The sequence below is a fragment of the Pleurodeles waltl genome, chromosome 9 (genome assembly GCF_031143425.1).
Source record: "Pleurodeles waltl isolate 20211129_DDA chromosome 9, aPleWal1.hap1.20221129, whole genome shotgun sequence".
In the NCBI taxonomy this organism is placed as follows: Eukaryota; Metazoa; Chordata; class Amphibia; order Caudata; family Salamandridae; genus Pleurodeles; species Pleurodeles waltl.
This window is the reverse complement of record NC_090448.1, coordinates 704,278,957-704,292,565: the sequence shown is the minus strand read 5'-3', so window position 1 is coordinate 704,292,565 and position 13,609 is coordinate 704,278,957. Positions and strand designations below refer to the sequence as shown.

Here is a 13,609-nt window from a genome sequence, read left to right as displayed (position 1 = left end):
TTTTACAGATTCATTTTCAGCTCGAGCCCTTCTAAATAGAGCTTCGGAACCTCCGAAACTTCCAACCCCATGTTTATCGTAATAAAGCTTCCTTAAATCCGCATCCGTCATGTTGTCTCCCACCACCAACACCACGAAATGAAAGACGCTTGTTTTGTGTAAGGTCATTTTATTAAACATGAAAAACATAAAAAATGGTGCTGGGCTACACAACCAACGGGTATTTGACATTTTGTGCTACAGAGTTTATAGATGTCATAACGCTGGACCGCTGTGGTCTTTTTACAAAACGTATACATAGTACAACCCCCACTACACATGTTACTCAGAGTATGGCCTTTCACAAACGCTAAGCGTCACAAACTTTGATATTTTTATGGCTATACTCTCAATAGCTCTAGACAGGACTTCCCGCTCCCCACGCCTATAACTCTGAACACTCAGGATACTGACAAAATTCAACAGTTCATACAGTTCTAACCAGGACCATTCCGAACCTTTATTTGTGACATAATCTTCAGTCATGTTCACCAACGCCTCGTGTATCCCCGTCTCAGGTGAAAGTCTTAACTCTCGAATGTGGTCTTTGTCCGAGGTCCGGCATTCAACAGATGCGTTTAGCCGCCCATTGATACACCACTTGGCGATACACAAATGACTGCTACATTGCAACAAGGCTGAAGGTTCCGAAATGTTCAGATACCGCAGAGTCATAGGATGTATTTCAGCTATTCTTTCTTTAACCAGCACAAAAATCAATCTCCCGATACAGATGTAGCCCGGTTGTAACTCATAGGCATCTTGCATCTCGATACCCGGATTCCCCGCCTAAAAGTGAGTAAGTATGGAGCGTTAAGTAACACATTCATGGTCTACTTTTTTTTTTTTTAATTAATTAATTTATTTTATTTTTTCTAAAACAGCTTTCGTGGGGCTAGAGACTTCATTCTTCTGTTTTTATGATAAATGTCACACATTCGTCTTTTTATAACCCGTTCTAACATACTTATGTCAAAGTGGGGACACATACCATGCATGCGGTCGAGTTTTGAGCAGGGCTCAGCAGCGTATCGGATCTCATTGACAGCCGCAGCCAAGACCTTAATCATATCACTGTGGACACCTTTCTTCACAGCCGACAGCCCATACACAACCCTTAACAACCTATATACCCGGTGAGGGTCTATCCGACTACAAATGTGGCGAATTATTCTTGGTGTGTATGCATCGTATAAACATTCATGAGCATCCTGTTGAGGCGCATTAATTTTATGCCCGTAACAAAGATCATAATAATCCCGTTTAACACAGGCGTTCACAGCGGCCGCTGCAAAACCTTTAACTGGCCATATGGTGGCCCAGGGTACGCCCGGAGCTTCCTTTTCAAAATCGCGGCTAGTGTAGGTGCAGACACATTTCTTACGAGGCTCTTTGTTCTGGCTTGTAACACTTCCAGACTGTCTGGAACAGCATAAGCAGTAAAAATTTACGGCGTTAACCTTTGGAGTTGACCCTTCTAGAGGCTCACTTTCTTCAGCTACGTTCTAGGGTTCAAACAGAAAGCACAAGACACATTATTAGTTAAATGTATGACATTAGAGTATACAGACATAAAAAAAAAAAATAACAAAACTGTCATTACCAACCTCCATATTCGCATCACACTCAGAGGCTCCTCTGAAATCCTGGGAGTCGCAGAGGTCCATTGGGGCAGAAACAGTGCCGGAGCTTACACCTGACGGCTGTACAATAACGGCCTCTGACTCGGTGGCCTCCTGGTCGCCCATGTCTTCATAGATGGGCGAATTCGGTGGTGCTACACATTCTTCAACATCTTCAATGTCTATGAAGTTAGATGCAACACTTAATTCATCTTTCGAGGCATTGCTGTCGCTGTCGGGCCCCTTAATAGGGGATATCTGGGTCGACACAGCCTTGAGGTTGAGCTTTTCAAGCCGGTAGCAAAGTTCCTCTTCAAAACCGGTAACATCGGTATCTTGGGTGGCAGGGACATCCTGTTGTGCATTCTCATCCATCGTAAGAGGGGCGAGGGTCCGGTAATATCTACCAATAGTGTTCAGGGCCCCTGAGGAGGCTGCTTTTCTTGCGATCGGATTGTATCTCTTCATGGCACCTTGCCAAACTGTTTCAACCCTGGTTCACGGTTTGACAGCCGGTTCTAACCAGCTCCTTATATGCAACATTTAAAAAAAAAGGGGGGCTAACACGTGACACCATGAGGGCCCCTAACTGGCACTTGGGCATGAATGTCTGACATGTCCAGACCTGTCCCTCTCAGGCTCTGAAACCACTTGCACAACACTAAGTCATACTTTTTTACACAGCTCATAGGCCATCACCCAGGGGCTAGGACCCAGGCACAAGGCTAACACGTGACACCACGTGTTCACAAACCACGTGACACCCCCATGCACGTCACTTCCAGGGAGGGCTTTCTGGGACACCGGAAGTCCCAGCCACCGGATATTACGTCATTTCCGGGGCGGGATAACTGTCACTTTTAATATGGTGATTAAAGGTATCCCTTCCTACTACTCTGATCATATGTAGAAGTGAAGGATGGTAAAGAAATCTGAAACACCGTCTCTACCTAGTGTGAACTGTACAAAGGACACTCCATAGTGGACTTCATTTCCCAGAATGCATTTTACACAACAATTGGATGTGCACAGGTGCACATTCTTTAACTGTTTTCATCAAATAGGACTACAGTCAACGAGTCAGTAATTACACAATATGACCTTGACATGTCAATAAAGGTTGGAGAAACATTTGGTGTTTAGATGGCTGCCACTCTCTTTTTCACTTTGTGCATTTCAAATAATACATTGGGAACATTTATCCACGATTATGCAATGCTGTGCTATCATTTTTAACATATGAGAAGCTAAAATGTAGTGGAATTTCCTGTAAGATGGCATGTGAGAACTCGGCGACCTGTGCTGTTCAGTCCAGGGACAGGAAGAACTTTGCATGGAATTACATGGGGTAAAAAATTACTTTGAAATAGCTACAGTAGATTTGGGCTAGAAGTCGAAGAAGTTGCCTATGGGCTGCATTGGTGCTATTATATGAGAAGTAATGTGTAAGGAGGTGCTAAAGTTTGGAAAGGTTTCTGTCACGTTCAGGTGTTGAGTACACCTGAAAGAGAGTGTGTGTGTGTGTGCGCAATGGTGAATGTTGAATTACACTGTGCATTATCTGTTAAAACAGAGAGATCTAAAGATGAGGTGCAAGGTGACTGGCACCTGGAGGACAGAATAATGAGAGCCTCAATAAAAAAAAAAGATGTGCCAAAGCAATAGGCCTTAATCTTTGATTCTAGTTCTCCATGGGAGCCAGTGGGGCAATCCACAGCTTAAGGGTTGAAATGCTGCCCCCTACTTCTCAGAGCCTTATTTTCATCCCATGGGCAGATACCTGTGTATTGTATGGGATTCAGGGGCTGGTACTGATCTCATCCACCCTCCAGTTGCTCTACTAATGCTTTTGCAAGGAATTTGAAAAAGACTAATAGGCCAGTTATGGCTGGAAATTTGTGAAACGTTTAGGAGCTAAGAGGGTGTGACTGAGGATAGTTTTACTATCCATAACCTGAAAGAGGATGGGAACAACTAAAGTAAATTCGAGTATTCGAGAAAGAACCACGGGTAAAAGGCACATGTGAGAAGCACAGGTGTTAACAGGATCCATGTAAACACTTTGTCAAAGCTTTCACAGAGACAGCCTAACAAACATTCCATGACTTGCCAAAAAATGATCATGGGTACCAGATTAACGTTCATACTTTTTTTTTTTTAACCACCAAAGCTGGTTGCTGAAATGGTGCAGAGGTAGAATGGATATTAAACAATGTCAAGGTGTTTCCCAAGAAAACAGATTGTTGCAAAATGTAATCCGGTTAAACAATGGGAGTCCCTGTCTTAAATGTGAGTCACTTTAATATAAGAAGAGGGTGCATTGTCAAATAACTTTTGTCTAACGTGTTTTAGGAGCATCAGTACTGGACAACGCTGGTGTTCCGGATCTATGAGGTATTGTCGTGGTGTAAGGGCTTTATTTTTTCAAGCAGAACAGAATGCACTTTTAGTCTACAATAAATCATTTTGTACACAAAGCTGTTGTCTTTGCACTTAATTAAATCCCAGTTGTCTTTGCACTTTATTAAATTCCAGTGGTCTAGGTGACATTTTATTTTGCTGCAGCAGACCTTTTTGCTGATGCATAAAAATTGTTTCAACACACACTTAATACTGCAGAGATGGTATTGCTGCATTACCTTTGTATTATTCTGAAAGAAGCTCTGGGGGATGTCACCATAATAAAGATGAGTTCCGTACATTCTCGGAGCTGGTGATTCCTCCATTACCTGTTTGTAACAAAATAACTGGACATTAGGTGGTTAAGTGCAGCATAACTTTATGATGATCAATAGCTCTTTTATCAAGTGCAAAGAAGGAGTAATTTTTCTAAAGTGGAGTGTCACAAAACCACAATCAAATACTTCCTATTCAAGTTCACAAAGACAATTCATTTTGCGGTGTGGGCGATAAACAGGATATATTTATGTGCACACGTGTATAGCAAATATGGTCTCTAGTTGAGGTAGCCTGTAGGTCAATAAATAATAATGGAGGCCAGTGAGTATACAGATGCAGGCAGCGCAGTAATAACTATAAAATGCCATATTGTTAAAATGTGCATCATACTACAGATACACAATTCCTAACCACTGTAAATAAAAGATATCACTCTTAACCTACTTAATGGTACTCCATTTATCAACTTTGGAGAGGTGGATGGCTGAGTTGGTCTTGCAGGATGCAAATGTATAACTTGAAGAAAAGCACACTTGAAACAGTGAGCCAGCATGCTCAGAGCCATCTTGTTGATTTAGCGAGTAATTTATATCTTGGCAATAAGCATATTTCGTTGCAACAGTGATGGAGTATGCTAACCACCAAGATAATGGTCTGCCCATCTCAATTAGATGTGGGTGGACCATACGTTTAATTATGATGGAGACTACTCCGTTTCCCGCATCATTAAACTCTGATGGCCTTGCGGAGTAAGGCCATCAGACACAGTCATGTAATTCACTCTAGATGTGGAATCCCTATATACTAACATCCCCCAGGAGGCCACACTGGAAGTGATCAGTAACCTGTTAGAAACAAGCATGGGTGAATCTATAACTCCACCTGAATTCATACTGGACTTGGCGCACCTTGCACTCACAAGGAACTACTTCAAGTTTGAAGATAGCTTCTTCCTACAAACGCAAGGGACTTCAATGGGCAGTACCTTTACCCCTAGCTTGGCATGCCTATACGTCGACAACTTCGAGAGGCTTGTGGTCCTCCATAATGACAACCCCTACCGAGACCAGATAAAACTCTGGAAGCGATATATTGACGATGTCCTGATGGTTTGGAATGGAAGTAGGGAAGAGGCCCTTGCTTTTGCTGGCTGGCTCAATGGGGCCAACCCCTTCCTCATTTTCAACATGACCATAGGTGGTAACGAACTACCTTTTCTTGACCTACTCATCCATGAGCATGAAGGTGTCTTGACAACAGAAGTATACTATAAACCCATGGACCGCAATAATCTGCTTCAATACCAGAGCTTTCACCCACGAGCTCTGAAGGATAACCTCCCTGTGGGACAGTTCCTACGACTAAGACGGAACTGCTCGTCTGCAGCTGATTACCGCAAACATGCAGACAAACTCACCACAAAATTACAAACAAAGAACTGTCCCACACACCTTGTCAACAAGGCGCGGAAAAGAGCACGCAACAACAACAGGGACCAGCTACTGCTGCCCCGGGCAGTTAAACCAGAACTTGAGAAGATTGTGTGTGTCACTACCTTCAGCCCTTTATCCAACATATAAAAAATGACTGGAAGATTCTCACATCAGGTGGTTTACCCTTCACCCCACCCCTACATGCTTACAAGAGAGCAACTAACATCCGTGACATGGTGGTCCACACTAGACCCAAAGAAAAGCCCCGTCTCAGACAGACTACGCTCTGGCATATCCCTCCTCCAGCAGGCCACTTACCCTTGTGGCAGTTGCAGTGTATGCTGTCTAACCAGGAAGTCTACCACCATCGACCTCGACCTTAAAACCCAATGGGTACAAAAATCCCTTACGAACTGTAACAGCAAGAATATGGTTTATCTAATCAAGTGTCCCTGCCTACTCAAATACGTGGGGATGACTACCAGAAAGATCTGCACGAGGATCTGTGAACACAGAAGCATGATCCGGTGCAAACGCGACGCTACTAAGCTAACCAGGCACTTTCTTCTTAAAAATCACTCTCCAGATGATATGTCCTGGACAGTTCTCGAGCAACTTCCCCCGCTAAACCCGAATATGTCAAACAGACTCTTCCGGGCCGAAAAAAGCTGGGTGTGGAGGTTGCACACTGATACCACAGGTCTGAACGACGAGATACCCTGGTTTTCTATCCATCATTAGACCAACCACTGGTAGTCTACCATACACTACCGGCCTTCCTAACTCCTTTTCCTCCTCCCTTTGCACCTACATTCTGTGCCCCCAGCACCCCCCTTTTTTTCTTCCTTATGTCCCTCGTGTCTTCCTTCCTCGTCATCCCCTTTTTTCCTCTTAGCCCACAGCTCTTTTCACAGCCCACTGTTCTTTTCATCCTTTTTCCTCTCAGCCCACAGCTCTTCTCCCTCCCTGCCCTCCACCCCACTGGGCCTCCTTTCCTTCTCCCCCTTCCTGACTCATTGTCTACCTTCTCCCTCACCTTCCCTCCCAACCCTCCGTTCCTATTGCCTCATCTCTCTCGCTCTCTCTTTCCTTCTCTCCTTCTGTACCTGGTGTTTATTGCCTTTACTCCTTTTTTTCCCCTCCATTCCCAGGTATACCCTTCCTCCCCTTTCACTCTCCCTCCCACCCTCTGTCTCTATCTTCCCCTAACTCTTTTCCACTCTCTCTGTCCCCTACCCTTTCTGTCCCTCTCTTTTCATTCCCTTCATTTTCCCTCCGCCCCTTCCTTCCCCTGTTTTTCCCTTGCCCCCCCCTAAACCCCAACCCCCCACCTCCCCTCTTTCTGCTTCTTGGCCTCACCGTCAGGCCATGGAACGCCGGGCACTCTGCCCCCAGCGTTTCCCACCGGCCGCCGGGAAAACTAAATTTCCTGGCAGGCTCTGTGGTGACCGCGTCACACTGAGATGCCGTCGCCGCTCTAGGGCGGTTCCCCGGAGCCGGCTTTCTGGTGAGTTCTCCCCACCGACCTCCGCATACATTTCCGGGCTCTACTTCGCCTGGACGTTGGTCCGCAGGCATTACAACGCTCCGGGTGCCGCACTTCCGGGTTATTAACCCTTTCCACGCCCGAACCCGGGCGGCGGCGGTGATTGCCTCCACCTGTTCGCAATATTCTGGGACAATTACCACTATATACACACGCCTCTTCCAGGCCATTTTATCCAAGCGGTCCTGAGAGAGGATATCGTAGGCGTACAGTGAGCGCCCACCTTTGATGCAGTGAGTGACCTGGCCTCTTCTGGACTACACAGATAAGATACCATTTACGTGTTCCTCGTCTCCTATATGTTGTCTCCCTTCTCTCTCCCTAACCCTTCTTCTGCTTCTTTTCTTTATCTCTTTGTTTGCAGCCTTTCAACCTTTCCCACTTCCCAGCTGATCCACTCCTCCCTTCCCCCCCCCTCTCCTTTGGTTCCACTTCCGTAAATCTCTTTTCTCTCTCCCTCCTATAGTTCTCTTTTCCTCCTTTTTCCTTTTTCTTGTCTTTCTTTTTTCACTTCTTTTCTTTCTTCTTTCTCGCTGTGTTTTCCAATTATCCCTTCCCAGGGCTAGTCGCCTTCCACGTCTTGGATCTAAGCAGGGCCCTCTGAGGGGCCCCACTTTCCTAGAGGCCCCCCCTCCTCCTCACCCTTCTCTCTCCTGGTTACCTTCACCTCCTTTTTTTCCCCCCTTTTCCCTCTCCTAAAACCTTAGTGTCTGACAAATAAGGGGGTACTCCCTCTCGAGGACATCAGAGGCCAATAGCCTTTAGGGACAGGGTAAGAAATTCTTTCCATCCTCCGCTTTATTGTCCTACACTCAAATGTGATCTATGACCCATATATTATATGATGTATACCCCGCGCACCCAGTAATGCTGCCTGCTGCATGGATTGTTTCTCCACGTGTGCTGTGGTTTGCTGTGTATTGCCGTGTCACATTGTTATTCTCACTTTCGGTATGTTTTTTCTCCATCAGGCCACCCCCCAGGTACTTCCCGGGCAAGGTAGGCCTCCCCTTACTTGGTACACATTTTCATATATTAATTTCATAGCACCTTTTGATACTCCGAGCGTGAGTAGCAGGGATCCTTCGCCCTGATGAATGCCCGAGACTTTCCTGAGCTCAATATTGAGGGCAGAAACATGTCGGCTCCTTCCTCATAGATAGGTGACCCTGTGAGTCCTTGTTCTCACAGAGGTGTCCCCATCTTCACTTTTTTAACCACATCAAACAGAACCTTTATTAAATAATTACACAGGTATCTGTTTAGGTGTTTTTATCTCTTAGTTAGATCCCTCTATTTCCAGAACCAGATTTAATTTACGCACTCCCTCCTGTTCCTTTAACAGTGAGGTCGAGTCCGCCCAGGTGGCACTGTCCTACCTGGGTGGGGCTAGGTGGTCATATGATGAAGCATGACACTATATAGTGTGTGAGACCACCTAGTCCGTAAAGGAAATTCCCCTCCGTGTCCCCCAGACTCTCCACAGCACAAAGCCCACCCCCCCCCCGTTTTTACTGATACCTCACCTCTAACAGAGGATCACTAGGGACTTGGTGTTGCAATTGAGACACCTTCGATTCATCCCTCTTTAGATTTTATGAACCCTGTACTCTCTGTTGTGATTTTGATGTAATTCCACCCACCTGATTTAGATGGGCAGGATAAGAGGTCAGTTTTCACTGCTGTCACCCCCGTAAAAACCCTTGCGACAAGGGACAGTGAAAGCTGCTTAACGCTCCGCTCGCTATGGGCGAGGACTCCATTGCAATGGGAGCACTGTCTTTTTTAAAATAAAAAAGAAAACTATTTAGCACAGGGCTCTCAGGTTCACAGAGCCCTGTACCAAGCAGCGAAATGCAACACAGGAAAGGCCACGACCGCAGTTCCTAACAATGCTTTATAAATGACCTCCAGCTTAGGGGTCATTTATAACTGTGGCAGGTTTTTCCCTTTACCACAGCGAGGGAGAAGTTTACACCGTCGTTAGTGTTTGGAAAAGCCTTTCCGACTCACAAAATGAGTTGCTGACATACACTAATGTGCAATTTGTTATGGCATGCATCCACAGTTTGACACTGCAGTTCGCAAAGGGGGGACTTGACCCCTTGGGACACCTTCCCTTACGTAAACAGTGTTGGATGACTGCTAGGGAATAGAAAGTAATACACAGGACCTACAGTTTACAGGCTTTAAAAGAAAAAATACAGCACAGGTTCTTTTAAGGAACACTGGTTGCTTTAAAACAAAAAGGTTTCCTGTTTGGGAAAGCAAACAGTTATGGTGGTCTGCTGTTCTTTGCAGGCTGCCATAAATTTGTAGCCAATCACAGGAAGCCACAAACAGAAACCCGCATAATTAATATTCATTAGGTAGATCATTCTGTCACTGCCCGGGCTGGTAGAACGTTTCAGTTGCAACCTGGGCCCTGGAAGAATTTCTTCTCCCCATTTCCGGGTTCAACAAACACCAGCGCTCGGGTAAGACACCGTTCCAATCTCACCTATAGAGCTCGACTGAACCTTTGGACTTGCCGCAAAGTGTAGTAGTCAGAATCAGTCAATCACAAATCAATTATAATCATATCACAAATAATACTAAACACCATAAACAATTTAACCCCTTCACTGCCAAGCCTTTTCCCCCTCCGGCGCAAGGCCTTTTTTTGGCTATTTGGGGCGGTTCACACTGAGGGCCTCATAACCTTTTGTCCACATAAGCTACCCACACCAAATTTATGTCCTTTGTTTCCCAACATCCTAGGGATTCTAGTGGTACCCAGAGTTTGTGGTTTCCTCTGAAGGAGGCTAAGACGTTAGCCAAAATACAGTACAAATTTAGTTTAAAAAAATAAAAAGAAAATGGGAAAAAAGGGCTGCAGAAAAGGTTGTGTTTTTTTCCCTGAAAATAGCATCAACAAAGGGTTTACAGTGCTAAAATCACCAGTGTCCCAGGTTTCAGGAACAGGCATACCTGAATCATAAGGCCACATTTTTCTTTTTTGTAATTTTTTTTTTTTTTTTTAAGGACACGCAGCGGGTTACATGTTTGCAATAATAAAGAGGGAAAAAAAAAAAGAAGCATAAATACATCAATATTGTCGTACAGGTGAAGCAAACATTCTAAACAAGAGTCAATGATAATAGTTTCTACTCTTAAGAATCTCATAAATTTACTTATATAGTCGGCACGTTCTCGGGGCCCAAGAGCCATACGGAGAGAGGTGCCCAAGCTCTAGTGAATCTTTTACAGGCCGCTGCTCCTTTTAGTTCATACAGGCTATTCTCCAGGTGATACATAGATAAGAGTTGTGAAAACCATTGATTGAACCGTGGGGGATCAACATCACGCCACAGAGATGCTATGCAGTTACGAAATACTGACATTGCTATGAACAGAAAGTATCTATCTCGACTATTGCAGACTGAATGATCAACTCCCAGTAAAACCATTTGAGGTGTCAGATAGATAGACTGTTTCAAGATTTTCTTCAATATATCGGATATCCCAGTAATCAAACTTCCCAGTTTTACACACTGAAAGAACATATGACAGAGATCTGCTTTCGGGCAACCGCATCGTGGACACATAATTCCCGCCGTTTTGCCCCAGCTCGCAATCTTAGCAGGTGTATAATATAAATTATACAATACCATAAAATGTTGAGCTTGCGGGCCAGCAGACACTAAAACAGTCCGTGCCATTTCCATAGACTCACAAACCTCTGTCTCTTTAGCTCCAACCCATGCTTCCCATTTTTTAACCAATGTCGCCAGGTCATCTTGTATAGAATTTAAAAGCAGTGGATACAGGTTTTTAATACTGCAGCTAGTGGGGTGTTGTGAGACTTCCATTAGCTTAATCTTATCCGTGTGCCAACCTTGGGTCATACTAGTTAGTAAAAAGGCTCTAATCTGTAAAAATTTAAAAAAGTCTATTTTTTCCAGCGCAAATTCCGCACTCAATTCCTCAAATGATTTGAGGTGGCTGCCAGAGTGAAACAAGTCCCCGACTTTGTGAATACCCCGATTACTCCACCTCAAGCAATAGTGGTCTTTAAATATTGCTGGAAGCGTGGGGGTAATCCACAAGGGAGTGTAGTGGCAGATTCGTCATATACCTATCTTGCGCTTAACCTGGGTCCATGCCTTAAATGCAGCATAAATTACCTTAAATTTAACCTTTTTATAGTAGCTGGGTTCCAGAATCCGCAGGAAGACTGCGTCTGCTTCTTTGCCCAGAATCAGGGTATATATCGAAGGGAGAGCATCTTGCCCGGGTCTATCCGTAACATAAAGTATCTGTGCATACTGAAGCACTGCTGCCAAATAATAAAGTTTAAAATTGGGAAGTGCCCACCCCCCTTGCTCTCTTGGGAGAGTCATATAATGGAAAGCCCGGCGCGGTTTTGTATAAGACCAAATGAAGCTATTAACCAATCCCTCTATTAATTTAAACCAATCTTGCCCAATCTCTAGGGGGATTGTTCTAAAGAGGTAGAGTACTTTGGGTAGAAACACCATTTTTATCACATTACAGCGTCCCATGAGTGACAAGTGTAGATTGTTAATGCGAGCAAGATCTTTCCTAGTCTTTGTTAAAATTGGGCCCATGTTTATTTTCACCACTTCGTCAAGGTTTGCTGTAAGTTTAACACCTAAATATTGTACCTGTGTCAGCACCCGCTCGTCCTTAAAATCTACTGATTCATTCACCAATATTTGGCATTTACTCTTGTTCAGCAAATAACCAGATCTTTTCCCAAACTGCAGGGCTTCCTGCTCTATTTCCAATATAGCAGTCCTGGGGTCCGTGGTCACCACCACGATATCGTCTGCATATGCTAAAATCTTAGTACACCCCCCTTTCAATGAGACTGGCATGATCCGACCATTCCGGATCATTTTCCTGATCAAGGGATCAATATATAGTGCAAAAAGCAGTGGTGAACACGGGCACCCTTGTCGCGTGCCTCTCTGAATATTGATTGAGGATGACTTTAGCCCGGCAACTTGTATCGTAGCCGTTGGGTTTTGGTAAAGCTGTTGAATTGCCTTGACAAACCCGGGACCGATGTTATTTTTACGCAGGACAGACCATAAAAAGGGCCAATGGACCCGATCGAAGGCTTTTTCCACGTCTAACAAGATTACTGCCATGGGAAGCCTGACTATTGCACTAACATCAAGTAACGTAATAACTCGTCTTATATGATCTGCCGTGCTTTTCCCCGGGATGAAGCCATGCTGCCATGGAGATACTAAGCCTGAGATTACCAAATTCAAGCGGCTAGCAAGTATTTTAGCGTAGATTTTGGCATCGCTGTTAATTAAAGAGATTGGGCGATATGAACCAGGCTGAGTGGGTTCCTTGTCCTTTTTCAAAAAAACTATCTTAGCCTCCCCCCAGGAGGCCGGTTGAGGAGCCCCTGCTTGTACTTCAATAAATAAGTTAAGTAGCTGTTTACATATCTCCACAAAAAAAACTTTATAGAATTCTAGTGGAATTAGATCCCCCCCTGCCGCCTTCCCACTTGCCAAGGCACGAGTTGCTACATCCAATTCCTCCAATGTCATAGGTGCTTCTAAAGCTGCCTTATCTTCCTCTCTTAACTGACCTGATATCTCATTGCCCGCAGCATCGATCCCTTCCTCTTCTTGGGGCTGTTCTTCCTGGGTATATAATTTTTGATAGAATTGTCTAAAGACTTCCATAATCTCAGGACCGTTGTGTACCATCCGCCCTTCTTCATTCACTAAGCTTTTAATACTCCCAAATACCTGCTTTTGTCTTATTCTTAAGGCCAGCTGTTGGCCCACTTTCCCGCTATACTCATAGCATTTCTGACGGTATACTAAAAATTTTGCAGCAGCCTTATCCATGAAAATCTTGGCGGATTCTGCCTTAATGATATTCACATCACACAGAATGTCTGAAATATCTACTCCACTGCGGATCACTTCCCCTAGTCGCTGCTCAGCTTTAACCAGCTTTGTCTGAACTAATTTGAGCTGATCCGTGCGTATTTTCTCCTTTCTTAACCCATAACTCAGGGTTTCTCCTCTGACAGCAGCCTTAAAAGTATCCCAAACTATCTGACAAGAAGCAGAACCCTGATTTATCTTAAAAAAATCAGGGATCCATTCCTTCATTTTATGGATATACACTGGATCAGCTAATAGTGTCCTATCAAATGTCCACGATCTCGGCTGCGGGCCCTTTCTCCCTGTCTCCAAAGCCAAAACCAATGGGTTGTGGTCTGACATAATTCTAGGAAGTCTATTGACCCCTAT

The 13,609-nt window shown here is 44.5% G+C and overlaps 2 protein-coding genes across 2 annotated transcripts in view; both read right to left on the bottom strand.

The window, feature by feature from the left end:
• Window positions 1-13,609, bottom strand: part of LOC138259868 (sulfotransferase 6B1-like) — a 437,893-nt gene that overhangs the window by 226,710 nt on the left and 197,574 nt on the right. The window contains exon 3 of the mRNA XM_069207816.1: window positions 4,301-4,390. Within this exon, the coding sequence (XP_069063917.1) occupies window positions 4,301-4,390 (90 nt within the window). The remainder of the gene's footprint in view (window positions 1-4,300; window positions 4,391-13,609) is intronic.
• LOC138259867 (uncharacterized) lies at window positions 845-2,153 on the bottom strand. Its single transcript, XM_069207815.1, has 2 exons — window positions 1,647-2,153; window positions 845-1,544 (listed from the first exon to the last, which is right to left on the bottom strand). Exons 1-2 carry the CDS (start codon window positions 2,127-2,129, stop codon window positions 915-917), a joined length of 1,113 nt encoding a protein of 370 aa, XP_069063916.1. The 5' UTR covers window positions 2,130-2,153; the 3' UTR covers window positions 845-914.

What these genes read in the sequence shown, in the direction of transcription:
- LOC138259867 (XM_069207815.1), bottom strand. Translation starts at nt 2,129, where the DNA reads ATGAAGAGATACAATCCGATCGCAAGAAAAGCAGCCTCCTCAGGGGCC. An exon ending in AGTGTGATGCGAATATGGAG is followed by an intron (nt 1,545 to 1,646) that starts GTTGGTAATGAC and finishes TTTGAACCCTAG; the next exon opens with AACGTAGCTGAAGAAAGTGA.